Source organism: Cyprinus carpio, chromosome B14, assembly GCF_018340385.1.
Source record: "Cyprinus carpio isolate SPL01 chromosome B14, ASM1834038v1, whole genome shotgun sequence".
Lineage (NCBI taxonomy): Eukaryota > Metazoa > Chordata > Actinopteri > Cypriniformes > Cyprinidae > Cyprinus > Cyprinus carpio.
In genome coordinates, this window is record NC_056610.1 from 8793045 (window position 1) to 8820394 (window position 27350).

General features: G+C 33.3%; 1 protein-coding gene and 1 long non-coding RNA gene across 2 annotated transcripts in view; both read left to right on the forward strand.

The window, feature by feature from the left end:
- LOC109081306 lies at positions 1-7814 on the forward strand. The gene is made up of 5 exons (XR_002016210.2): positions 1-200; positions 5882-5957; positions 6071-6142; positions 6457-6513; positions 7607-7814. It is a non-coding gene; the product is annotated as an uncharacterized LOC109081306 (long non-coding RNA).
- A 3654-nt stretch (positions 7815-11468) lies between these two features.
- The window catches only part of slc34a1a (solute carrier family 34 member 1a), a 17798-nt gene continuing 1916 nt past the window's right edge, over positions 11469-27350 (forward strand). The window contains exons 1-12 of the mRNA XM_042737961.1: positions 11469-11625; positions 13968-14030; positions 14854-14988; positions 15186-15319; positions 16798-16951; positions 19771-19882; positions 21605-21800; positions 21901-21996; positions 23227-23347; positions 24211-24378; positions 25534-25650; positions 27283-27350. The exon at positions 27283-27350 is cut by the window's right edge and continues 57 nt beyond it. Of these exons, the coding sequence (XP_042593895.1) occupies positions 11484-11625; positions 13968-14030; positions 14854-14988; positions 15186-15319; positions 16798-16951; positions 19771-19882; positions 21605-21800; positions 21901-21996; positions 23227-23347; positions 24211-24378; positions 25534-25650; positions 27283-27350 (1506 nt within the window). The 5' untranslated portion in view covers positions 11469-11483. The remainder of the gene's footprint in view (positions 11626-13967; positions 14031-14853; positions 14989-15185; positions 15320-16797; positions 16952-19770; positions 19883-21604; positions 21801-21900; positions 21997-23226; positions 23348-24210; positions 24379-25533; positions 25651-27282) is intronic.

Consider the following 27350-nt stretch of genomic DNA (forward strand, 5'->3'; position numbering starts at 1 on the left):
TTCTCTTACACTCATCAGTAGTGTGTGTTCGTGACTGTGCTGGTGGGTGTGTACGCTGATCTGTGAAATTATGAATGGGGTGTGTGTGTGTGCGCGTGTATGTGAGAGAGAGAAAAAGGGAGGGATGGAAAGACACTGCATCATGAAAGGAGAAAGATTCACTCACTCGCTGCTCACCTTCACAGACAGACAGGAGAAGGGTAAGCCATCATCTATTTCCATTTTATCATTCTTCCATTATAATCAGACGATTAATGGGATGTTTTAATTGTATTTGTGTAAGAACTGTGTAATGTGCTCCTTTCTTGAACACCAGGATGTGTGTGTTATTCTGGTGTATTAGTATGCAGCAGTAGTTCCAGAATCACTGAAGGGTGAATCGACTCAAACTGCTTCCTATTCTGATGATTTGTGTTTAGTAACATGGACTAAAATGGTGTTTGTTTCTTGACATTAAGAGCCTTGGTTCTGATGTCATAATATCAGACAGTAAATCTTGCTATTTTAGTGTCTATGGAAGAAGATAATGTGTCTATTTCTGTCCTCCCCACTGAATGTTTCCTTTTAAAAATTTATTACGAACAACAAATGAAGGTGTTAGTGTGTTGTTAAATATGTACCGCAGGTCTGACTCACAGAAATATTATCACAGCGTGAGAATATGACTGACATGAGTGGGACTGATGTTAAAGAGATAGTTCACCCCAAAATTAACATGGTCATTTACTCAAAGAGATATTTTGAAGAATGTTCGTAACCAAACAGTTGACTGTATCCATTGACCATAATTTTTTACATTTAAAAAAAAAAATGTAAAAAAAAAATTATACTATGGAAGTCAATGGCTATCATCAGATGTTCTTCAAAATATCATCTTTTGTGTTCAGTATATAAAGTTGTATCAGATGTTTGATAGTTATATTCCAGGTTACTTAAATGCTACTCCAAGATACATTACTGTGGTAATGCTACGGTATCTTTTAGTGTCCAAGTTTTGATGACGTTTTTAGCTATTTCCTAACATCATACCACCTTTAATGCGTTTAGGTCTAAATATTAACAAACCTTAAATTGATCGAAAGTACAGAGATCCAAATTTGCATTGCAGTTCAAATGAGTCTTTAAAGAGTTAACACTGATCTGAATAAGTTTCTCGACCTTCAGAAAGATGGTAGTCTCTCTCTCAGCATTATTAAATTCTCATTTGAATTACAGAACGGTCTGATAGGTTTTACATTAGTCCTCTTAATTGAAGTGTAGTGCGAAGTCTCACATCTCACCTCACCCTTGTTTCACGTCTGAATCACTTTATTGGTTTTAAGCCTCTTTTTTTTTCAGCCTCTGTCTTGTGTTTTGCACAGAACTGAACAACTGGATCTCAAGTCAAGTGTCATTGTTATTATTGCTCATTTCTGAGGTTTGAGTTAGGTATTGTTCAAAACCCCAAAGTAAAGCGGGACAAGTCATCCATTAGATCAGTGGTTCTCAACGTTCTCAACCCAATATTTGAAGGCTATCTCTGGTATTTCTGTTCTGGTATATTTTATTTATGACTAAGCTGCTTGTTGTTGTTTTTTTATCATTAACAAACTATGAAAACTGGTTGATTTAACCACAATTCACAATTTCAGAATTTTCAAGAGCTGTGATCATGTAAAAAGTGTGTGTATGTACTGTACATATTTAAATATGTAAGATTTATATTTTTTTAACCATTTTACCTTCTTGTTATTAGTAGTAGTAATGCAATTGTTTTATAAACAACTCTAATATACTATAAGCAAATTGAAATGTTTATCATATTGAATAAATTACATCTCAATTATGCAATATAAATATATTTAAATTTTCACTGTTTTTCATGTTAGTGATTGTTGTTATATAATGTATGTAATCTATATAATTGCATACATTAATAAATGATCATAATTCAATTATATCAATATCTATAGTTTATGTACTGTACTTAATGCATTTATTTCAAGTTAACTCTTAAGCAATTTAAAGTTTATAATATAATTTTATTGTGGTATAGATTACAGGTGCATTTCAATAAATTAGAATGTCGTGGAAAAGTTCATTTATTTCAGTAATTCAACTCAAATTATGAAACTTGTGGATTAAATAAATTCAATGCACACAGACTGAAGTAGTTTAAGTCTTTGGTTTCTTTTAATTGTGATGATTTGGGCTCACATTTAACAAAAACCCACCAATTCACTATCTTGACAAATTAGAATATGGTGACATGCCAACCAGCTAATCAACTCAAAACACCTGCAAAGGTTTCCTGAGCCTTCAAAATGGTCTCTCAGTTTGTTTCACTAGGCTACACAATCATGGGGAAGACCGCTGATCTGACAGTTGTCTAGAAGACAATCATTGACACCCTTCACTAGGAGGGTAAACCACAAACATTCATTGCTAAAGAAGCTGGCTGTTCACAGAGTGCTGTATCCAAGCATGTTAACGGAAAGTTGAGTGGAAGGAAAAAGTGTGGAAGAAAAAGATGCACAAGCAACCGAGAGAACCGCAGCCTTATGAGGATTGTCAAGCAAAATCGATTCAAGAATTTGAGTGAACTTCACAAGGAATGGACTGAGGCAAGGGGTCAAGGCATCAAGAGCCACCGCACACAGAGGTGTCAAGGAATTTGGCTACATTTGTCGTATTCCTCTTGTTAAGCCACTCCTGAACCACAGACAACGTCAGAGGCGTCTTTCCTGGGCTAAGGAGAAAAAGAACTGGACTGTTGCCCAGTGGTCCAAAGTCCTCTTTTCAGATGAGAGCAAGTCCAGTGTTATGTTTCCACAGTCTGTGATGATTTGGGGTGCAATGCCATCTGCTGGTGTTGGTCCATTGTGTTTTTTGAAAACCAAAGTCACTGCACCCGTTTACCAAGAAATTTTGGAGCACTTCATGCTTCCTTCAGCTTACCAGCTTTTTGAAGATGCTGATTTCATTTTCTAGCAGGATTTGGCACCTGCCAAAAGCACCAAAAGTTGGTTAAATGACCATGGTGTTGGTGTGCTTGACTGGCCAGCAAACTCACCAGACCTGAACCTCATAGAGTCTATGGCGTATTGTCAAGAGGAAAATGAGAAATGAGACCAAACAATGCAGATGAGTTGAAGGCCACTGTCAAAGAAACCTGGGCTTCAATACCACCTCAGCAGTGCCACAAAATGATCAACTCTATGCCACGCTGAATTGAGGCAGTAATTAAAGCAAAAGGAGCCCCTACCAAGTATTGAGTACATGTACAGTAAATGAACATACTTTCCAGAAGGCCAACAATTCACTAAAAATGTGTTTTTATTTTTTATTGGTCTTATGAAGTATTCTAATTTGTTGAGAAAGTGAATTGGTGGGTTTTTGTTAAATGTGAGCCAAAATCATCAAAATTAAAAGAACCAAAGACTTAAACTACTTCAGTCTGTGTGCACTGAATTTATTTAATACACGAGTTTCATAATTTGAGTTGAATTACTTTCCACGACATTCTAATTTGAGATGCACCTGTATATTGTGTTTATAGAGTTTTAGAATAGACACTTGGAATAATTATGAATTATTAATCTTATAAAATTTGTCATTTGATTTATTATAATTATTCATATAATTTTATTATATAATTTGTAATGTATATAACGACATTCATTAATAAAACAATTATATAAATTATAAATCTATATTCTATAGTTTATGCAATATATAACAAATACATGTCAAGTTATGGTTTAAGTCTTTAAGATTATTATAAATAAAAATATAATTTTATTATGGTGTTTGTACATATAGAGCATACAGTACATGTGAAGACTTTTATAGTTCTTATTAATTGTTAATGTTATAGAATTAGTAATATTTTATCATTAAAAGTTTATTAATTTAAATACTTTTGAGGCTGTCTTGTACAACCCCCAAGCTGAGAACCAATGCAATACACTTTAGACTTAGTGAAAAAAATCTGTTGGTTGCTTACTCTAACCAGGTGCACAAACCTATTTTCTCAAAAGTATACATGTTGCTTACATAGTATTGTTGCCCATGCAGTTTGTGTGGAATACAGTGTAATCAGAATATAGCAGTTGAGATGTTTTTAAGAAACTGCAAAAACACATGTCAGGGCATGTCAAAACTTCTCCAGGGCCCCAAAACCCCCTCAGACCCCAGACAGTTAAAATAACAACACTTTGGCAACCACCTTGAACACGCTAGAAACCACAGTAGCCTCAGCTTTCTCACCATGTTTTTCTGTCCTAGAGAGCTAAAAGGACAACGTTGTGTACGGCTCACAGAGCAATGTTAGAATCATGAAGATCATTGGTTATCATTCAGATATCCACTCATCTGAGTGTGTGTGTGTGTGTGACTGTCATTGTATCGCAGTCTCTCTGGCTCAGAAACGTCACCTTTAGTGTCGTTGACTCACTGGTGTGGATGAATCGATGGGAAGTGTGTCTTCCTCCTCTCGAGCCACAGAGCTCTTCAAAGTGACACCATAACATAGAGAGTTTAACCTCTCTCACTCATCGCTTTCACTTGAACTTCTCACACGCACACTGTCCTCAGAGGATGCGTGTTCATCGCTGCTAAACAGGCGGTGGATTGTGAGGGTTTAATGAACAGCTGACTTGGAAAAAAAAAAAGATTTTTTTAATCAGCATTAATTCACCCCCAAGGCTTTCTGGTTACAATTTTTTGGCATGAAATTTAAAAAGTTAATATTAAGTTGCATGTCAGAGCTGCTTTTTTTTCCATGCAGTAATTTATACTGTCATGCAAAAGTAGCATAAAAGTAATGCATATGACTTGTATATTAAGTCTTTATGCATCAGCATTATATATGTCAACACAAGACTGGTGACCAAAGCATTTTTGCTTTTTAGTATCAGAACTTTTAAAGCAAACTCCTCCTAAATGTTCTGTTTGCGTCCATTTGATTCACATTACTTTTTTTTGTCTGCATTTTTAAAAACAAACGAAGAACAAGTCAACATAATTTTGTGCTGTCGCTGATATTATGCCTGAAAAACTGTACAGTATCATCTGCATAAGGCCTCTAAATTATAAATTTGTTCAAAGCTTTGCTTAAAAACCTGTAATTTTCTTTACTGATTTTTATAAGGTAAACATAAGAAATTTTTTATTGTTAGTTATATTTCAAGACGAACACTTACTGGATTGAAGCAACTTAGCTTTACTTGATTATCCAGACATTATTTTGTGGAAAAATCATACTCAAATGTATATTATAAACTTTCCTTTTGAGGAATGTTTATTTGTTCATCTCTCAATCATCATTGTATTACACTGGATAATATTTTTTTTATCATAAAACCAAGCATTTATATATAATTTAAGACATATTATTCGAGATATAGGGTGACGACTGATATTTGTATAATTTTATGCAAGTCTGCTGTACTGTTATAAAGAAGTCACTGATTTGCATTACAAACATCAGAATTTTCTCGTACTTGTATCAACATCTGCACCAAATTGCATATTTTTGCTCCATTTGGGCTTCTGAATAAAATGGAGATTTTTTTTTTCTCCCTATACTTTGAACCGTAAAAGCCTGATGTATTGTGAATATGATACTCAACAAAAACACATGCACACTTTTCTATATATATAAAGGTTTAATAAACTGTTCTATTTAAAACAACAACAACAACAACAACAAAAAAAAACTATTATTTTAGGCATTAGAGGATTAACTTTTGAGCATTGATTGTTTCTCTTTAGAAAACGGGTCAGTGTGCTGTAGTACCCTCTAGTGTTACTGAGACGCAACACACTTCATTTCCATAGACTGTGTATAATAACCATTCTTCTTGTGTTTTAAAATCGTTCCATTTTCCTCTCTGGACAGGTGGCTGCACAGCTAGATCAGATTGTGTTTGAGGAGACACTCCGTCTGAGCTCAAGACTAAATCATGGATCAGAAGGTGTGTAAAACTTGCTGAGCTGACAGAACATGGCTGTTTTGCAGAGTGCTCATTTTACTGTGCTGAATTTCTCTCTCTCTTTCTGTGTGTGTGTGTGGTGTGTGTTTTTGCAGTCCACTTCACCCCAGAGACATGCGGTGAAAAGCAGGTCGAAGTCTACAGAGGAAGTCCAGCAAGCTAAAAAGGTTAATTGATAGTTGTATCAATATAAATGAATATAGTTTCCTTCAGCAGATTTTTATTTTATTTGTGTGTGTGGAAAGTATAGGCCTAGTTAATAATAAAACTGGATGCTCAACGTAAATGTTGATTTTGCCACTATTTTTAAAAAAGGAAAAAGGATTTCTATTATCATCAGCTTGTTATTGGCAACAGTTTAAAGAGACTAACGACAAGTTATTTGAGTTATTATCACCAAAGTTCTGAAAGAATGCATAGGACCACTATGCAATGCATTTCCTAAACATTGTTGGAATAACTGTCTTTTGATTAATGTTAGGCCTTCCACATCCCCCAGAAATCACTGCCTGGAGGGTCAGAGCTGGAAAAGGTGAAGGTGAGTGTTGAACCTTGTGTTTGTCATGACAAAATATTCCTATAATGATAGCAAAACCTGAACAAAAAGTTTAATGGACGGAGAAAATAAATGCCTCTGACTAGAAAAAAAAAAAAAAGCTATTTATTTATTTGAAAAATAAATATTTTACATATATGCATTTGACATAAATATATATAAAAAACAATACATTACATAAAAAAATAAATACGTTGATAATTTAAAATTAAAGAAAAAAAATAAATATTTTTAAAGTAATATTTTCCCCAATGTTTAGTTTATTTTTCAATGCATTTACTTATTGTCAGTAAATAAAGTAAATACTACTAAATGGCCCATTTACTTCCATTATAAATGCTCTTTTTGCATAAAGAGCATAAAGAGTCCAAAAGAGTTAAAATGCTTCTCTGTGGTAACTGGTCATTACCAAAAAAATACTGCTATAACAACTAAATAATCTCCTCTTATTAAAAAAAAAAAAAAAAAACGAAAAAAAAAAAAATAAAACCAGTTTTTTCATGCACCTTTCAAGGTTGAGATTTTGGGCTTTTTGGTGTTTCATAGTGTGTTCCAGACTTGTTGAAAGAAAACATACAAAAGACACTGTTAAATGTTTCTTTTATAGCATTTTATCTATTTGTCAATAGATTTCAATTACAATGTTTTTCTCCTGCACTGAGCCATAAATCTCCACTTCATTAGCACTTACACACACCAAACTTTACATTTGTATTCCTGTCTATATCCTGAAGGTTTTTACAGAGGGATTTGTTCATCAATAATTTGCTTGATTATGTACATCATTTTATGCCCCCCAAAATTGTGAAAATATATTGTTTTCTGTCTAAGTATTTTCTCAATTATAGAGTGACAAAAATGAGAGACCCAAAATTCCCTGCGTAAAAACATTTCTTCAAAAGGTCAAAAAATTTAACAAGAATTTTGAAACTGACTTCATCCAGTTTTTAGATTGGTTTAATGATCTATCATTACCTAGCTCTTAAAGATTTTATATAGAACAGATGAATTTAATATACATATATCCAGCATGATATAAAACTGTGTATTGATCTCTTGGTTCTGTATGTTTCAGGAGGGACCAGAAGAAAATGTGACTCCAGCATCATCCACAGAAGAGCTAAAGTGATGCTGCCATTAATCTGTGTTTCTCTCACAAACATAAAGAAAATGCTTGGTTTTAAAAACAAGGTTTGGTATGGTACAGTTAAAGCATTGGCTCCTTCTTTTGTTCTTTTCTTTTTGTTAGATTTTCAGTACAGCTCAGCACATGCATAATTATGTCTGCAGCACACTGTCGCACATTCAGTCTGCATCTCTGTACACTGACAGTACAGATATAAACACAAAAAAAATTCTATAAACACAATGCTTTCACTATGAACATAAGGGCATGTGTGCTTTTACAGTAAAGAAGGTCAAGTTAAATTTAAATCAGTTTAAATTGATAGTATCTTTGCTATTTTTTATTACGTCATCACAATTTCTGCACAGCCAGTAGGTGCTGCTGTTAATGTGTTGGCAGTCATATTAATATTCTGGGTGTCTGACATCATAAATCTACAGAGCCCCTAAAGGGACATTGTGATGGAAAAAATATGAGATGGAAGAATTATATTTCAATGCTTTTGTACTGAATGCTTTTGCATTTTATAGGAAGTTATAGGAAGCAAAGTTAGTGCAAACACAGTTTCTTGAGGGAATGTAAATGTTTTACAAATAAATGTAATTTTTTCCTCCCATCTATTTTTTTTCAAACCATCTTGTCTTTTTAGGGGCTCCATAGAATCCCTCAGATATCAAAATAAGTCTTTTTTTTTTTTTTTCAATTTAGTTTCTTTTGTGTTCTGAAAGTTACAGCACATTAATTTCTAAGAACGCTTAATGCAGGCTTGTTTCTACAATCTATGTTTTGTTGAATGTTTTTTCACTCCACACTAGCTCTCTCATGTATTTGGGCTCCTGTAAGTCAAATAGTGTCAGACGCTCATTCGTTGACTTATTTATTGGCATCAGCTGAACAGAGCTGACATACAGTATGAGTCAGCTGAAGATGTTGTGTAAGTGTTTACAGTATCCATAAGTTAAACAGTTTGTGCTAATAAAGTTTTAACCACTCATCATGCTAAAGTTCAGTGATGAAGCATCCCAGCATCTCACACCTGTAAACAAGTTACATGAAATCTGTGCAGTCTGTGTAATGCAAGCAGTTTCTGACCAAAATAAAATTAAACTACCATCAACAAGTGTTAAGGTAAGATTTAAGTAACCCATAAAAAAAAGTCATCCAGGATGTATCACTTGCTCAGCAATGGATCCTCTGCAGTGAATGGGTGCCATCAGAATGAGAGTCCAAACAGCTAATAAAAACATCACAGTAATCTACAAGTAATTCACACCACTCCAGTCCATCAGTTATTGTCTTGGAATTCGTTAGGAAGTTTCATTAGGGCGTTTTTCCCCTTAGACTGCTTCTTCTGTCTAAAACACCAGTCCTTTATCCATAATATTTCTTTCTTCAGTGAAAAAGTAATCTCGTCTGAATCTGGAGAGAAATATGCACAGATTAAGCAGCATTTACAAGTGAAAACAGTCTAAAACTGCTCTAAACCATTAATTGGGTGGATTTTAATGTGAGAGTTTTTCACCGGAAAAAGTGTTCGTATTGATTATGGTCTTGTAATTTGCCCAGAAGCAATGGTTTCAAGTTAAAATGCTTTAATGATGGATTTGTTTACAAACATGCAGCTTTTCATGACACAAGATGTTAATTGATGGGCTGGGGTCGTGTGGATTATTGTGATGTTTTATCAGCTGTTTGGACTCATTCTGACGGCACCCATTCACTTCAGAGGATCCGTCAGTAAGCAAGGGATGTAATGCTACATTTCTCCAAATCTATCAATGACGAAAACAAACTCATCTACATCTTGGATGGTCTGAGGGTGAGAATATTTTTTGCCAAATTTCAAATTGTGGGTGATCTAATCTTTCAAGATAGCTTTTAAGCAGCCTGTTTGTGCTTCTACAACACAGATTTGTTGAATAATTTCTCATGGACTGCATTTTTTAAAGAATGAATTCAGTTTTTAAATATGGTTCCCATTTCTGTAAAAAACCAAACTCAGTTTTGTGTACAGTGAATGTGGCCTAAACAATGCTAAACACTTTTTTTTAGTCTTTTTTTTTTTTTTTTTTTTAATGGCTGTCCTCAGATTAAATTTTTTCAGAGGTGAACCGGTGCATCATGCTGTCTGACTGCTGACACTGCAGGCCTCTCCACAATAATTAATCTGACCAGACCACACATGACTGACCACTGACCACAGCTCCATGAGCTAATGCTAAAATCATTCATTTTGCTGCAATACTTGATCCAGTTTTTAATCTTCAGTTACTAATGTCAAGTTTAGTTGTGTTTAAAGCATCACTATTACTCATATAATTTAATAAACCCATGATTTTAAAGTTCAAACTTGAGCAGTACATTTTGTACTGGCAAATGCCACATTTTCTTTAGTAAATATGAACTGTTTTATTATTACAGCTGTCCTGAAGTCTTAAACATGGCATGTTGTATTTGTGCTTTTCATTTTGAGTATTTAAACCTAACACGTGTGTACGTGTCTAACACCTAGTACAGTCAAGATTAGCAAAAACATTTGACAAAAGTAGTTCAACACCAAAACTTGTTTAGTTGCCCTGAGGTAATGGCACTAATGCCAGCTGGCAGCATCTCAAAAGATGACCTGTGTTGACAAGATTGAGGAAGTCAGATTAACCTAAAAAATGTTATTGTTTACCTTTTCAGGAAGATGAAATGAGATTTTACAGTGAGATCACCAGAGTTATCATACACTGAATAATGTTTGGCGTAGAAACAGTCTTTACTCAGAAATTGCTTGTAAATTTCACAAGTTACAAAGAACCGGCAGATCACATTGAGCCAAACATAACATTTTGAAGTAGAAAGATTGAAATAATATTTTCTACAAAAAACTGGTAAAATGTACTCCAATAGTTTTGTTTACAACTTCAAAACAAAAGAGAACTGGAGCGCTGCTGGAATCCCTTGTATCCTCTGGTGCTCTTGGAAGGGTTAAATGTAGAAAAAGATTTTGGAAAAAAATCCAAGTCCAGGCACTCAATAGGATGCAAAAGTTAAAAAGCCTTTAATAGTTGGGCTAAAGCATTAAAACACCAACGCGTATCGGCCCCTTGGGCCTTCATTTTTTGAAAAAAAAAAAAAAAAAAAAAAAAAAAAAAAAAAAAAAAAAATCATTTACAGAGGTAAGTAAAACAAAAACCATTAAAACTTTTGTTACTTGAAATAAAATAAACTTTCACTGAAATAAAATAAAGTGTATATATATATATTTTTTTTTACTTAGTTTTTTTTACTTATTTCAGCTAATTGTCAAGGCAACATTTATATTTAAATTTAGTTTAATTATGTACTAAAGGGTGACATAAAAGGTGACAAACACAAAATTACTAAAACTTTACAACTGTAATGAAGACAGAAAATATAAAAATTCAGAATATTAATAAAAACTTTGTCTCAGTGACACTAAAATAACACTGTAGTGTCTACACTGGTACCAAACATGGAGATATAGAGTTATTTCACACGTGTTCAAACATACAATTTTAAAATTAAAGACATATCTAATACTTAAAAAGATGTGTAGTGTAAGATGACTTGAGAGGGGGGAAAAAAGAGAGAAAATTGACATTGTGGCATCTCACCACAAGATGTCATGTTTTTACAGTAAAGACGCGCCAAAGTCTGAGGAAAGAGGTAGATTTTAAAAAGAAAATGCCAGTTTTCTTATAGAATCTTTAGAACCGTTCATCTGACTGTGATATGAATCTTTAAGTAGTTTATTAACACAGCAGTTTTTGCATCACTGATCCTGCATTTGTGTCTTCACTCGTTTAACTGAACTCTGATGGCCCACAAGTTAATTAGTCAGAGAAGGTCATTATTGACACCTCATGACAGGGTTTCCCATATAAACCTCCTTTACAATGCCAGCTGTCAATTTAAGAGCCTCAGCAGCCGCTGTAGAATCAAATCCAGACCCAGAAAAGGTATGATTTAATATGACATTTATATTAATCTGTCAATGTTACTAGTGAAGAATCACCTGCTGCTTTTTGTATATATTAGTCAGACTCTGTAAGTCTTATTGAACCTTCACTGTTTTTTATCTACTGTACTGTACACAGTTTCAGTTTTTCTATTTCATTAATAATGATAATAAAAAAATATATAATTGTTTAGGTAAACACTTACCTCAAACTGAAGCCATAAAAAAGTTAATTGAAATAAACTTCAACTGAAAGAAAGAAATAAAATAACAAATACAAAACCCCTAGACTTATTTTGGGCTATTTATTTTATCTACTTCTCATTTTCATTTTAACTTGATGTACTATAGCTAAAACTGAAATAAAAATAATACAAAATGTAAAGTGATGACAAAAAGCAGCCATACTACGAATTTAACAAAACAATTAAAATCAGTAAAACAAAGTAGACTAAAATAAAGCTAGTGTCCAAATATTTATTGCAATCCACTATGGAGATATAGAAACTCTTACATTTTACAAAATATAAATTATAAATAAAACAGATTATTAAAGTACAGTATGTTTTACAAGAAAATACAATTTCAGTCTTTCTACTGTACTTCAAGATTTTACATTTAATTAAATATTTTACATCCTCTTTCTTTGTAATCATGATATTTATCATCAATTTTTGAGTGAAATTAGTTTTTTTTTTCACTTGTTTTTTTTTCTTCAAGTGTATATAGTGACCCCAAAACACATTTGAACACTTTAAATTGTCTTTATGTCATCGCATTAGATAACAAACAAGTGACATTAATTTGAAAGAAAGCACTCTCAGGACTCTTGTTGTTCTGTGCATGTATTTCTGATTGAGTTCATGCAGTGTTGTGGCAGGCTTGCATTCAATAAAGCCATATTTGGCTCTCAGGGTCACAATGGAGAGCCTGGTCCAGTGCTCAGAATGGCATTGCACAAACAGTCTTGTGATTTTGTCGCATGCTGTGCTCTTGTGCTGATAAGGGTGAGATTTTAATGCCATGTGCGGCTCCATTTATACAAAAGCAGGTCAGTGTGAGAGCACAGGCTCCAGATGCAGAGCTCTTTCAGTGGTGCAGCTGAGAATGAAATGGGGTCTTTGAGTTTATCATGTGTTTATAGCAAAACATATGTTTTAGAGCAGGGAAACTCAAAGTCTTGCCCATGCATGGGCCACAATACAGTACAATGCTTTAGCTAAAATAATCAGAAAAGTCACTGCCTGGGTTTTGATACTGATATAGTTTGATTATGTTCACTGTAATCTTTTCCAATTTTGTCATTGGTTAATAGTTCCAGAAACACATAGGCCTACCTCTGTTTGGGCTTGCTGGGATGCTCAAAATTACAGCGCAATTTGTTTTGAAAATTACACTAAATGTAACTCCTTTCAGGGGGAAAAAATTTGATAATAGCAAACTTTTAGAGCTTAAAAGTAAAAACAGACAGTTTAACACAAAACGAAATGATGTATTTGCTTTGACATCTCACTTTTCGCGAAATTTAGCCTACCTGCTAAACAAACATCCTCTCAGAGCAGTGCAGGAAAGAAACCGAATCTATTCGCATTATTATAAGTCAGTGGATGATTCTGAAACTGATATTTCAGGGTAAAATAAAATTTCCACACAGTTGCTTTAACTAAAACCCAGATTAAATGTGTGTTCCTTCTCAGAGAGAAAGTAGCACCTGTGATGATGTCGCGTCCGCTGTGAACAAGAACATAATCTGTCATTCACTTTAATTGCTCTGACATTCAAGAGCTCCTGCTTTCAGAAACGCATTAGTATGTGGTCCTGAGAGAGTGCTTTCCAGACAGACTGCGTGTTCGACAGTAACCTTGACATAAAAAGCACATTTACCTGTTATTAAAACAGAGCACCTGTGAAACACAGCTGATGGCTGTGGAGGCATTCAGATGGGAAACGCGGCCATGAGGGACCACAAATGTGTTGTCATCTTCACTATATTGACAAGCATTCACTTATTTGAAAGATCGTCAGGAAAAAGCGAATAAGAAATAAATTAAGTAGACAATAATGGATCTGAAATGACAGCAGGTTATTCATTTTGATGTTGTTTGAACCAGTACTAGAGTAGTTCACCCAAAACGAACATTTTTATTATGTATTCATCCTAGAGTTGTTCAAAATCTGTATGCTGTAGAAGACTATTATCATTTGCATATGAATTTAAATATGCAAATCATCTGTGTTGTAACTGTAACTTTTAAAGGAGGGGAAAAAAACTGAACACCTTAATCAAAGATCATTGTGCAACAAATGGAAATGGTCATGAAATATCTTTTGATCTTTACACAGACTGCAACATGTCCTCACGGCCAATCAGAATCACCACTGCAGAACAAACTATCACCTTCAGTGGTAAGATGTCAGAAACATTTAGACATTTATTTTTCAAGTTAAGCTGTCAAGTTTTCAACGTTGATAATAATGTTTATAAAGCATCAAATTGGCATTTCAGAATGATTTCTGAAGGATCATGTGACACTGAAGGCTAAAGTATGATGCTGAAAATTCAGCTTTGCATCACAGTAACAAATTACATTTTATATTATAAAAATAGAAGAGCGTTATTTTAAATTTCTGTTATTATTCTGTCATTTTTTTTGTTTGCTGAATTTTTAAAAGCAGACTTTGTTAGCATAAGAAACATTACAAAATCCTTACTGACCCCAAACCTCAAAGGCAAATGTTACACTTCTGTATATTAAATATATTTTCATATGAAGTAAAAACATGTATGAAATGTATTCCAAATCTGAACAATTTCATATATTAACAAATATGCATGTTTATGTATATATTGTATTTTTGGACATATGTCATGTACATGTAAATCCATCCTAAAACCAACCATACATGTCAATATTAGTAGATATACAAGATAGACATACATTTGTTATATACTATATACTTAATCTACCCAGAAATAAATAAAAAATCAAACAATACATGCTATTGTTAGAAGAATATGTGTAATATATGTGTTATATACTATATACTTAATCTACCCAGAGAGTATGCAAAAATTATATATTGCATGATAACATATGGCAATATCACTCTTAATATAGACAATTTATTTTAAAGAAAGGCAGCAAAAGCAGGGGTTTTATGATGAAAAAATAGATGTATTTGTGTTCAGATTGAAGCATTATTCCTTGATTTCTTCTTTCTGACCCAGCTGGGGGTCATGACCCCAGAAAATCCAGCACAGTTCTGGACCTGGTGAGCGGCTGCCGTGACCAGACCTCTAATACCGATGCTGACCGTCCTTCATCTAAACCCTGGGAAGCAGGACAACTTCCAAAAGTCCATTGTGTGTCTAAGTCAAAAAAAAAAAAAAAAAATTAAGGACTTTTTAGCCTTTTGCATTCCGGAATGCTTATTTTTAACTCTACAAATTAACAATGTTAATAAATCAGCTCACATGCACATTGACAACATTGAGACAGGAACATTGTGTAGCTGAAAATGTATTAGACTGTATCTAAAGAGCTTTGCTCTTCTCTGTAGTGCCCACAAAGACCAGCGAGGACAGACGTGGAGAAATGTCTTCACTGTTCATTAGCTTGCTGAGGATTCCTCTCCTCTTGCTCTTGCTCTATGGGTTTGTGTGCTCACTGGACATCCTAAGCTCTGCTTTTCAACTACCCCAATTTAATCATCCTTTAACTGCATCTATTCTTCCAACACAATGCAACTTTAAACTGCATAAAAACTTCCATCAAAACTTCATTTTAATTAGCAAAAAAACATACTTCCAAAACAAATTCCCAAATACAATTAAGCATATGTCTCAGACAAATTCCCCAATGCTTTTTTTTTTTCTTTTACTTTGGGGTCAAATGTGATTTGTTTTCATGCAAGACTTTTGAACCATGAAATGGCTCTTTGAAAGATATATATACACAGTGTATATATATATATATATATATATATATATATATATATATATATATATATATATATATATATATATATATAGATATACATATATATATGTGTGTGTGCGTGTGTGTATATATATATAATTATTTACTTATAAAGGCTATAATTAAATGACTATTGCACATACACAAATATGCAAACATTATTTTTTTTTTTGATGAACATACAACATATAATAATATAATATAATATATATAATATAGTCATTACTTGCCATATATTAACATTTCTAACATATACAGTATGTATATTTACTTGCCTTAAATTCCCATTTTTGTCTACTTTTTGTTTTATTTTGGTGTCAATTGTGATTTGTCTTGAGGTAAAATTATAAAACCTTACAGATTCCAAACTTTCGAACCATGAAATGTCAATTTTAAATGTTTATTTTTTATAGAAAAAACATATATTTTGGTAAATATATTTTATTTTTATTTCTTATCATATAATGTATGTTTACTTGATATTTTTCTTTAACCTTTCACCCTTTTTACATTCTTTTTCTTTTATTTTGGGGTCAACTGTGATGTGTTTTCATGCAATTTACAACTTTTTAGTTATTAAAGCTCCTATGTGATCTTTTAAATTTGATTAATTACCTGCTTCTCTGTGAAGAGGATTGTTTGTCATATTTCAAAGACCTTAACACTTGTACATGTGAAGGAATGCTGTGTTCTCATTGGTTAGGCATTAAGATTTAGTTAATCAATTCTAAATGTATGTTTATGACAAGGAAGAAATGGATTTGCATGATTAGCTTCAGCATGCAGCTCTGTGGTGCATGTCATCTGTACAAAAACAAACCATAATGTGCTGTTAAAGGTTCAGTTGACCTAAAAACACAAGGCTTTTTCATTATTCTATTGTCATTCCTTGTCAAACCTATTTGAATACCCTTTTTTTTCTGTGGAACACAAAAGATTTTGTTTTGAAGAACATACTTGTTTTTCTTTCCTACAAATAGAAAGTGACGGATGGAAAAAATGAAATCAAAATAATCACTGTGTGTAATGTTTTGTGTTCCAAGGAAGAATCTGTTCATGCTGGTTTGCAATTACAGTTCATGAGGATGAGTAAATGACGACAGGATGTTAATTTTTGGGTGGACTGGTCCCTTTAAGATTATGACGTCAAACCTAGTTTATTAAAATAAATCAAATGTTTCAAATGTTTTGCTCTTTTGTCAGGCAAAGTGGCTGGAGACATATTCCAGGACAATGCCATCCTGTCCAACCCCGTAGCAGGACTCATGGTGGGGATTCTGGTCACGGTTCTGGTCCAGAGCTCCAGTACTTCCACATCCATTATAGTCAGCTTGGTCTCATCTGGATGTAAGAGAAACAACTCATTTTTAGTACAGTCAGATTTCTAAACTTAACCAATAACCTCAGATTAATATCTTTTCATTACGACTGTCAGCTGATTGCATTTAATTAATTAAAATGCACTATACTATTCAATTTTTTTTTAAAGAAATTATAACTGTTATTCATCAAGGATGCGTTAAATTGATCAAAAAGTGACAGTGAAGACATTAGTAATGCTAAAAAGGTTTCTATTTTAAATAAACGCAGATCTTTTGGACTTTCTATTCATCAAAGAATCCAGAAAAAATGTAGTACAGCTTCTACAAAAACATTATTTAGCACAACTGTTTTCAACATTATTAACAAGACATGTTTCTTGAGCTGCAAATCAGCATATTAGAATGATTTCTGAAGGATCATGTGACACTTAAGACTGGGGTAATGATACTGAAAATTCAGCTTTGCATCACAGGATTTCTACTGGGGAAGTTGTGGCCTAATGGTAAATATATTGTTTGTTGTTACTGGCCTACAGTCAGTCTTTCTACTGGGGAAGTCGTGGCCTAATTGAAACCTAATCCGACTTCCTAACCCCTAAGGTTGTGGGTTCAAGTCTCGGGTCGGCAATACCACGACTGAGGTGCCCTAATGCTGTATGTCACGTCACTTTCACTTTCATAAAAAGTACTACAATATAAATGGCTGCCCACTGCTCCGGGTGTGTGTTCACGGTGTTGTGTGTGTGTTCACTGCTGTGTGTGTGCACTTTGGATGGGTTAAATGCAGAGCACTAATTCTGAGTATGGGTCACCATACTTAGCTGTATGTCAGGTCACTTTCACTAAGTTAGATATTGTTTTATGTACTTGTGCAGACAGATGTAAAATAAGGACTTGTGGCCTTTAAAGGCCATTAAACTATCTTGGCACCTTGCTTTTGAAGCCAGCTTTATTTTAAAAGCCATCTTAACATTATATCAAATCCAAAACTTAACCAAAACACCACGTGTCTTTATTCACAGCGATCATCTGTAAAACTGTTTTTGCAAAACTTGGCCCTGGGTGATACAACTGTGTCCTTTTTATTCCACATTATTTCCGGAAAGCCTTATATCTAGATGTTGTTCCTGCTTTAATCAAGTGGCATCTCTCATGGATGAGCTAATTAGCTTGTACATATGCAGCGGTGGCCTCAAAGTCTGAGAAGCTTGTGAAGTGTGACTGTCAGAGAGAGCTCATTCCAAATAAACATCAGAGTTCAGATGCAATCACAACAGATGCGGCAATTTAATGAGGGAGTTTTGTTTGGGTTAATGAGCTTATGTTTGACACAATAAAGGGTTTTAATATATAGATGCTACCGTGGGGAAATTTGAGACCACAAGCAAATAAATCACATGACATTCGCAGTGCAACTTTTGCTCAAATTGTTGTGCTGACAATATAGTTTATGATAAAATAAATATGCTAGGAATAGTTTATCAAAAACTGAAAGTTTACTCACTCTTAATGGGAACAGATTTGGAGAAATTTAGCATTACATCACCTACTCACTAATGGATCCAAATGGGTGCCGTCAGAATGAGAGTCCAAACAGCTGATAAAAACATCACAAAGTAATTCTCACGACTCCAGTCCATCAATTAATGTCTTGTGAATTTAAAATCTGCATGTTTGTAAGAAACAAATCCATCAATTTGACATTTTTAACTTCAAATCAATTGCTTCTGGCTAAAATGTAGAGTCCATAATCCACAATTTTGCTTTCTATGAAAATGTCTTCTTGTTTGACTCAGGAGATAAATATGCACAGATCAAGCACTGTTTGTTGTAAACAAATATGTTGAGGATTTTGATGTGAGGGGACAACGGGGTTGGAGTTTTCACTGCAGGAAGCGTTATAGATTATGAAATCATATTTTTAGTAGAAGCAATGGTTTAAAGACTAAATATTTTAATAATGGATTTGTTTCTTACAAACACACAGCTTTTCACTTCACAAGATGTTAAATAATAGACTGGAGTCATGTGGATTACTTGTAGATTGTTATGATGTTTTTATCAACTGTTTGGACTCTGATTCTGACGGCACCCATTCACTGCAGAGGATCCTTCGGTGAGCAAGTGATGTAATGCTACATTTCTCCAAATCTGTTTCCAATGAAGAAACAAACTCACCTACGGCTTGGATGGCCTGAGAGTAAGTACATTCTCAGCACATTTTCATTTTTGAGTGAACTATTCTTTACATAAAAAATAAAATGCAAAATAAATGCATTTTCACTGGTGGCCTTGACCTTTAATCCCCCCATATGAGTGTGAATGTAGTAAATAGAACACAGGTATGTGTAGTTAAATTTGCTAGAGCAGGTGTGTTTCTGAGCCCACAGCAATCAAATCTTGATCTTTTGAAATGGTTTGAAGAGATCAACCTTGAGTGACAAAGCTCTTTGAATGTGACTTGGCTTTTCTCTGAGTAAATGAATTGAAGCTAATGGATGTCAGGAGTAGGTGTGTGTCCATTCACGCAATGCTCTGTGGGCTAAAACACGAGCCATGTTTCACTCCAGCTGCAAACCCCAGCAGTGTAAGGGGCAGTAATTACTGCAATTACTAATGCTAATCTACCCATTCATAGCATCTAAATGGAAATTTGGCTTGACTCTAATGCTCGCCTGAGTTAAGAGTCAGTGGAAACAAATGAAAAAGAAATGATGAGGTACAGTATCTGCTATCAGTGAACAGAGGAGATGGACAATAGTTAGTGGTATTTGCTAAAGCATGCATCACTTCTACTATTGCTCATGCTTTATTATGATCCATGTGATTTATGTGTGTGTGTAGTGCTTGAAGTGAAATCTGCCGTCCCCATCATCATGGGCTCCAACATCGGCACGTCTGTCACCAACACCATCGTCGCCCTGATGCAAGCAGGAGAGAGGAACGAGTTTAAACGGTACCTAATGATTCTCACCATCGCCGCTATCATCACTATTTAATAACTGGCATGTAACCTTGCTGTTCACTTAAAGTATCCATGAGTTCATTTCAAAATTTTGGCAGAATTGATTTCTGTAAGAGAACATGAAAACGAAATTGTCCTCATTTCCATTGTCAATGCATGTTCTAGGTCAGGATTCCTCAGATCTTACCCTGGAGGGCCAATGTGCTGCAGAGTTTAGCTCCAACCCTGATCAAACTCACCTATCTGTGATTTTTTTAATGATCCTGACGACATTGATTAGCATGCTCAGGTGTGTTTGATTAGGGTTAGAGCTAAACTCTGCAGGAAAGTGGATCTTGTGGGACAGATTTGAGGATCCCTGTGCTAGGTCTTACTGTGAATAATTTATCAGTGCATGTTATTCCTAAGAAAACAAATTGTCCTGCTAATCTGTTATCAAAATGCAATACCTTTCATTGAAATGACTTTGTCACCTAGCAAAATTTCTTAAGGTATTAAGTCTTGTTTTCTGAAAAAAAAGGGTTTAAAAGGAAGTCATTTTATATTTTAAATAAGAAAAATCCATTGGGTTAAGAAAAATAAACTTAATTCAAAGGAAAATTAGTTTTATTTTTCTAAATCCATTGGCAGATGTTTGGTCTCGTTTTTAGAATAAAGTCATTAATTATAAGTTTTTTTCTGAAAACTAGTCTTTATATATTTCGAAATTTTGCTTCTAAGTAAAAGCATCTAATTGATTTAATTTTCTATTTATACATTTTTTATTTAATTATTTTAAATGTCTCTTTTTAAATTTTCTATTTATTTATTATAATTATTAAAAATAAAAAAATAGTTTTATCCACTGACCTTCTGCATTCTTGTTCCCTCATGGTGTCTTTTTTGATTATTTCTATCTTTTTTTATTTTTACTTTCTTATTTATTTTTATTTTCTGTTTATTTACATTTTAATTATTTCTATTTGTTTTTATTTATTTAACTATTTTAATTATTTTATTTAATTTCATGTTTATTTGTTATTGATTGATTGATGTGTATTATTTTGTTTATATTTCTTCTTTATTTACTTTTTATGTATTTATTATTTTTTGAAAATTCTTTCTATTCATTTAATTATTATTATTAATATAATTATTATTAATAATAATAATAATAATATTATTATTATTATTATTTATTTTTTTTTTTCTCCATCTATAGTGATTATGTAAGGTGCCCGTGAGCTGACATGGTGGGTTCACTTAGTTTTGTTGTTGCCACAGCATAATATCTTATGGGAATGTGATAATATGTCGTGGCCAAGAGATATTGATTTGAGGGAACGTCATATTAACTTGTGAGAATGTAATATTATGTCTGGCCACAAGATAATTTTTTTTAGAGGTAACTACTCCATTTCACAAGTTTAATGTGTAAAAAAACCCCGCGTGACCATAGCAACCCGGGATTATCAGAGATAGATAAAACATTTTTATTTACATTAAACATTTAATTTGATATTTTTGCCACGAGAAATGGATGCTGTTCCCTCAACACAGCATCTCGAGGCCATGACATAATATCACGTTCCTACGAGTTAATATCACGTTTCCACAAATTAATATCTTGTGGCCACGACAAAACTAAGTGAACCGATCATGTCAGCTACCGGGCACCATAATCATGTGTTTTTTTTTTTTACCTTTTGCTGATCACCTGTGCTCTCGTTCTCAGGCGTTTGCTGGGGCGACGATCCATGACTGTTTTAACTGGCTGTCAGTGCTGGTGTTGCTGCCGGTGGAGGTGGCGTCTGGTCTGGTGAGTTACCTGGCCAAAGTCACTGTCAGCAGCTTTCAGCTACACAGCGGACAAGAAGCACCTGAACTACTGAAGACGCTCACCGAACCCTTAACCAGACTCATCATACAGGTGTGTGTGTGTGTGTGTGTGCATGCAATATGTTTTTAGACTCACTCATGTTTCCTTGAGTGTTGAGTGTGATATTGACTATGGCCTCTCACTCTTCTAGCTGGATAAATCAGTAATAACGGCCATCGCTCTGGGCGACGAGTCCATGAGGAATCACAGCCTCGTGAAAGTCTGGTGCAAGTCCAGCAGCTTTGTGGTAACTTTCTTCTGACACAAACATTTTTCATGCTCCAAATCTGCACATCTCATGAATTTACCTGAACTTTTACCTATAAATTCCCTTATTAACCTGAAGTGTTTTTTTTTTTTTTTTTTTTTTTTTTAAAGATGATGCAATTTAGTTTTATTTTAACTTGCATAAATTAATTAATGGATGAATGAATGATTGAATGAACAAACAAACAAACAAACAAACAAAATCAAAGTGACAAAATAAATGTTTTAATAATAAATATAAATATAATAATAGTTATATAAATTACAGAACAGAATAAAGTACAGAATGAAAGACATTTTTCAAAAATAAATATAAATATAAAAAATACAGAACATAATAAATTATAAATAAAAAAACAATTGAAAGAGACAAAACAAAATAATAAATAATAAAAATACAAATAAAACAAAATAAATATTGTAATAATATTATGAATTATTAATAAAATACTAAATGAAACCGACAGAATAAGCTTTTTAGTAAATAAATTCTATACTAATATTGCAAATTATAAGTTAAAATACAAAATGAGAGAAATGTTTTGCATCAAAATGAAGCCTATGAGCTTTAATATTCGTTTAATTTTCACAACCTTTGAACACGTTCTTATAAATTATAATATTTTTTTACATTTTTTATTGAAATTCTCATCACTGTAATGCACCAAAGTAGTCTAAAAATAACATGTTTAAATGCTTCGTAATTCACAATTTTTGCTCAATTAACAATGGAAATTTGGGTGGATAATTTGGTGAACTAACTGTCATGAAGTGTCAGGATGAAGAAAAATAAGTTTTATTTCATTTTTCAATAAAAAGTAATTTTTTTTTTTTTCTCTGGTTTTGGGGTGAAATGAGACTAGGACATGCTTCTTACAGACAGGTGTTGTGTTTCATCCTCATGCATTTTGCACTAGACTAAATTTTGTAGTCAGTACAATGCTTCATGAGTAAAGTTTTCCTGGTCAGGTTGTTTTATTATATATCCACACGCTCACACACAATATAGAAAAAACACATCCCCTCCACATAATATCCTCTCACACACATCTGTCATCCGCTCCACACTATTTTGTCAAAGTTCACAAGACTGTGTGTCACCTTCTCATGTTTATCCACTCCAACCGACCATATTTCACAAGAAAATACTTAGTCTTTTCTGTTCTGCAGTACAGCTTTCAGGGTAATATTCCTCTTTCGCCCTCTCCAGTCCTCAGTGAATGTGACAGCAGCTGCCACCCAGAACTGCTCCAGTGAACTGCATTGTGGGAAGGATAGTGATCTCACCTGGATCACACAGAATATCAGCTCACAGATCAACACAGAGAAATGTGAGTGTCATTTAAAAATTTAAATGTCATGTTTCTTATTACTTCACTGAGGATTAGTGTGTGTGTGTGGATGATTTATGGGGACACAATTGTGTCTAATGACATCGCTACTGCATACATAAACATGGTTAATGAGGTTTACACTTCCTGTGTTCTCATAAACCAAAAAGCTTAAAAACATACTAAACAGTGTTTTTTTGGTTTTTAATGTAAAAAAAATTGGAAAATATGCCAGTAGTTTTATGTGTGAGGTGTTTAAAGAGTGGGGTTAGAGTAAGAGGATAGAAAAAAAAAGATACAGTTTGTACAGTATAAAAAAAACGCCTATGGAGAGTCCCCATAAATCACAAATACAAGTGTGTATGTGTGTGTGTGAGAGAGAGGAAAAAAAAAGGAAAAAAAAAATATTTAATGTATAAATTTGATTTTTGTGTGCGTGTCTATACTGTATATGTATTTGGTAGCGATTTATTTTTATTTAAAAATCATTTGATTCTTTTCTATTTCTTTTTATTTTTGTATTTTTTTTGTATTTTATATACTTCCTTTTTCTTTCTTTTTCATTCATTCTTTCTTTCTTGTTTATTTGTATTTACTTGTTTATTTGTATTTATTTATTTCTATCGATTATTTTTTGTGTTTATTTTTTTGTACTTTGTATTTTCATTTATTTATACTCAGAAAAAAAAGCAGTCATTAATATTTGCTATTCAGTCATTTATCATGAGCAACCTGACCCTCTGGTTGCCGTTAACTTTGCTTTTGCATGTCCTTATCCCTGTTCATTTTAAATCATCTGTGTCCATTAATGCCTTTATGTTGTCTTCATCTTTCCCTCTTGTTCCTCTGTCTGGTTTCCACAGGCCGGCATCTGTTTGTGGACTCGGGTTTGTCAGACCTGGCGGTGGGGCTCATTCTGTTAGCCAGCTCTCTGATGGTGCTGTGCACCTGCCTGCTGCTCATCGTCAAAGTGCTGAACTCTCTCCTCAAAGGTCAAGTTGCAAAGGTCATCCAAAGGGTCATCAACACAGGTGAGCAGCCATGGGGCTGGAGGAGGGAGAGCGCAGAGAATGCGACAAGTCCTTCTGTAGTATTTACAGTAGGAGTTACTGTAGGGCACATTGATGTAATGGTACACATATTTGTACTGAAGATTTTTGCTGAGATTTTATTTATCCTTAATATTTTTTAAATTATTAATACATTTATTTAAAAACAGAGCCACAGTTTGTTCAGCAAACCACTGTTTAATAAATAAGAAAAAACACTACCAGTCAAAAGTTTTTGAATAGAATGATTTTTAAGTTTTTTTTTTTAAAGAAGCCTCTTCTGCTCACCAAGCCTGCATTTATTTGATCCAAAGTACAATAAAAACAGTACAATTTTGAAATATTTTTACTGTTTAAAATAACTGTTTTCTATTTGAATATAATTTCAAATTTAATTTATTTCTGTGATTTCAAAGCTGAATTGATCATTGCTCCAGTTTTCAGTGTCACATGATCCTTCAGAAATCATTCTAATATTCTTATTTGCTGCTCAAATAACATTTATTATTATTATTATTATTATTATTATTATTATTATTATATTATTATTATTATTATTATTATTAATATGTTGAAAACTTTTGAATTGTATAGTGTATAATGTTATAAAAGGTTTTTATTTCAGATAAAAGCGGATCTTTGGATCTTTCTATTCATCAAAGAATGGTGATGAATTTTTTTACTCAACTGTTTTAAATATTTGATGATGATGAAGATAATAATAATAATAATAAATGTTTTGTTGAACAGCAAATCAGCATATTAGAATGATTTAATAATGACAATTAAACACTAAAGACTGGAGTAATGATGCTGAAAATGACATTTTAAAATATATTCAAATAGAAAGCAGTTATTTTAAATAGTAAAAATATTTCACAATATTACTGCTTTGCTGTATTTTGGATCAAATAAAAGGTTGGTGAGCAGAAGAGACTTCTTTAAAAAAACATTAAAAATCTGCTCAAAAACATTTGACTGTTAGTGTACATATCAAACGGCCATTTTTGTGTACCGTCACACCCTTATTCATTTGTAACTTTTGCCATTTTTTGTTTTGTATAGGCACACAGCACTATGCTATTACTGTACATCAACAGCTGTCTCTTTTGTGTCTATTTTTTTAACTCCGTATAGATTTCCCGTTCCCTTTCGGCTGGCTGTCAGGATATCTGGCGATGTTGATGGGAGCAGGAATGACCTTTATCATCCAGAGCAGCTCTGTTTTCACCTCGGCTATGACTCCACTCATAGGTACATCTCTAATGAATGATTTCTTCAACAGATCATTGTATTAGAAGTGACCCTGCCAACAAAAGCTCATTGTTAAACATCGCACAAATGAGACGACCAGCAGGCAGCAGCACAAGATTGCTCTGAAACACATTAATAATGCATCCACCCGAGTCCAAAAAGGATTTTTGTGTGTTCATACTATAGGCCAGGAATGTAAAAAACGAGAGTGCTACAGTCAAGTAAACAAAAACCAGCAGAATTAATTGCATTTTTTCAGGTAAAACTATAGACCTACATCACTGAAATGAAGTTTGAGGCGGCTGTGAAAACCTGTATTGTGTTTTCATGGTTCGATGTGCAAACACTTAAAAAGAAGACTTCTGCAATAAGTCCCAGGTTCAAAAGTTATTATTTTTTACATGATGCATTACATTTTACATGGTTATAAGACCATGTGACAATTCAGCTGTTTTGTTTCGCTGTAAATTAATGAACAGAAATAATCAGCAGTTTTGATTAAACTTTAATTTTTGATGCACACCCTGGTGTTTTCTTCAAATGTAGAGCAAATGTGAACGTGAACAATACTAAATAGTGCTTTTGGCTCAAATTAAATATTAACTGCACCTCTGTGAAATCAGGCAAAATGATGGTGCCTTCCCGTTCAATTATTTCATCATTAATTTGCACCCATTATCTGGAAATGATTCATCAGCTGCCGCATGATTATGATAACTATTAACTTTTCAGCCAGTGGAGATCCCTCTGTGTCTTTGAGATTACAGTTACTATGGAGATCATCTTTTATTAAAGGCCCTGAAGAGTTGAAGTGTCACTGGACGTATTATTAATAGTAGAAAGAGGGTTAAAAGATCATCAGCGCTGACAAAGGCTGACCTCACAGCTCGTTCCAGGAGAACATTTAGAACTATGTCCCTTTTGTTTTTGTATAATTATGTGTGTGTGTGTGTGTATATATATATATATATATATATATATATATATATATATATATATATATATATATATATATATATACACACACAGTATTTAAGAATTTTATACTTTTATTCAGCAACAAATATGACAGTAAAAACATTTATAATGTTAAAGAAATTTATTTTAAATAAATTCTGTTCTTTGAACTTTCTATTTGTCAAGTAATTCTAAAAAAATTATAATGGTTTCTACAAAAATATGAAGGCGCACAACTGTTTTCAACCTTGATAATCATAAGATATTTCTTGAGTAGCAAATTAGCATATTAGAATGATGCTGAATAACGATGCTTAAAATTCAGCGTTTCATCACAGAAATAAATTATAATTTAAAATATATTCACATAGAAAACTGTGTTTTTTAAATTGTAAAAATATATCACATTATTGCTGTTTTTACTGTATTTTTGATACAGCCGTAGTTAGCATAAATCACATATTTCCAAAACATTAGAAAATATTAAGTTGTCACAAGGGCTGCATCTCATTAACTATGTAGTCCAGCTTCACAAACAGCTGATACCCTATCATCAGTTTTGTAAGTTGGTTTCAAATATTTAGATCTCAAGCCAAAAGACAGTTCCATACATGCTTCATCATTGCTGGACGAAACACGTTTTGATTTCTATATGTCCGTCTCTGACTCCTGCAGGCATTGGAGTGATCAGTCTCAATAGAGCGTATCCTTTGACCTTGGGTTCCAACATTGGCACTACCACC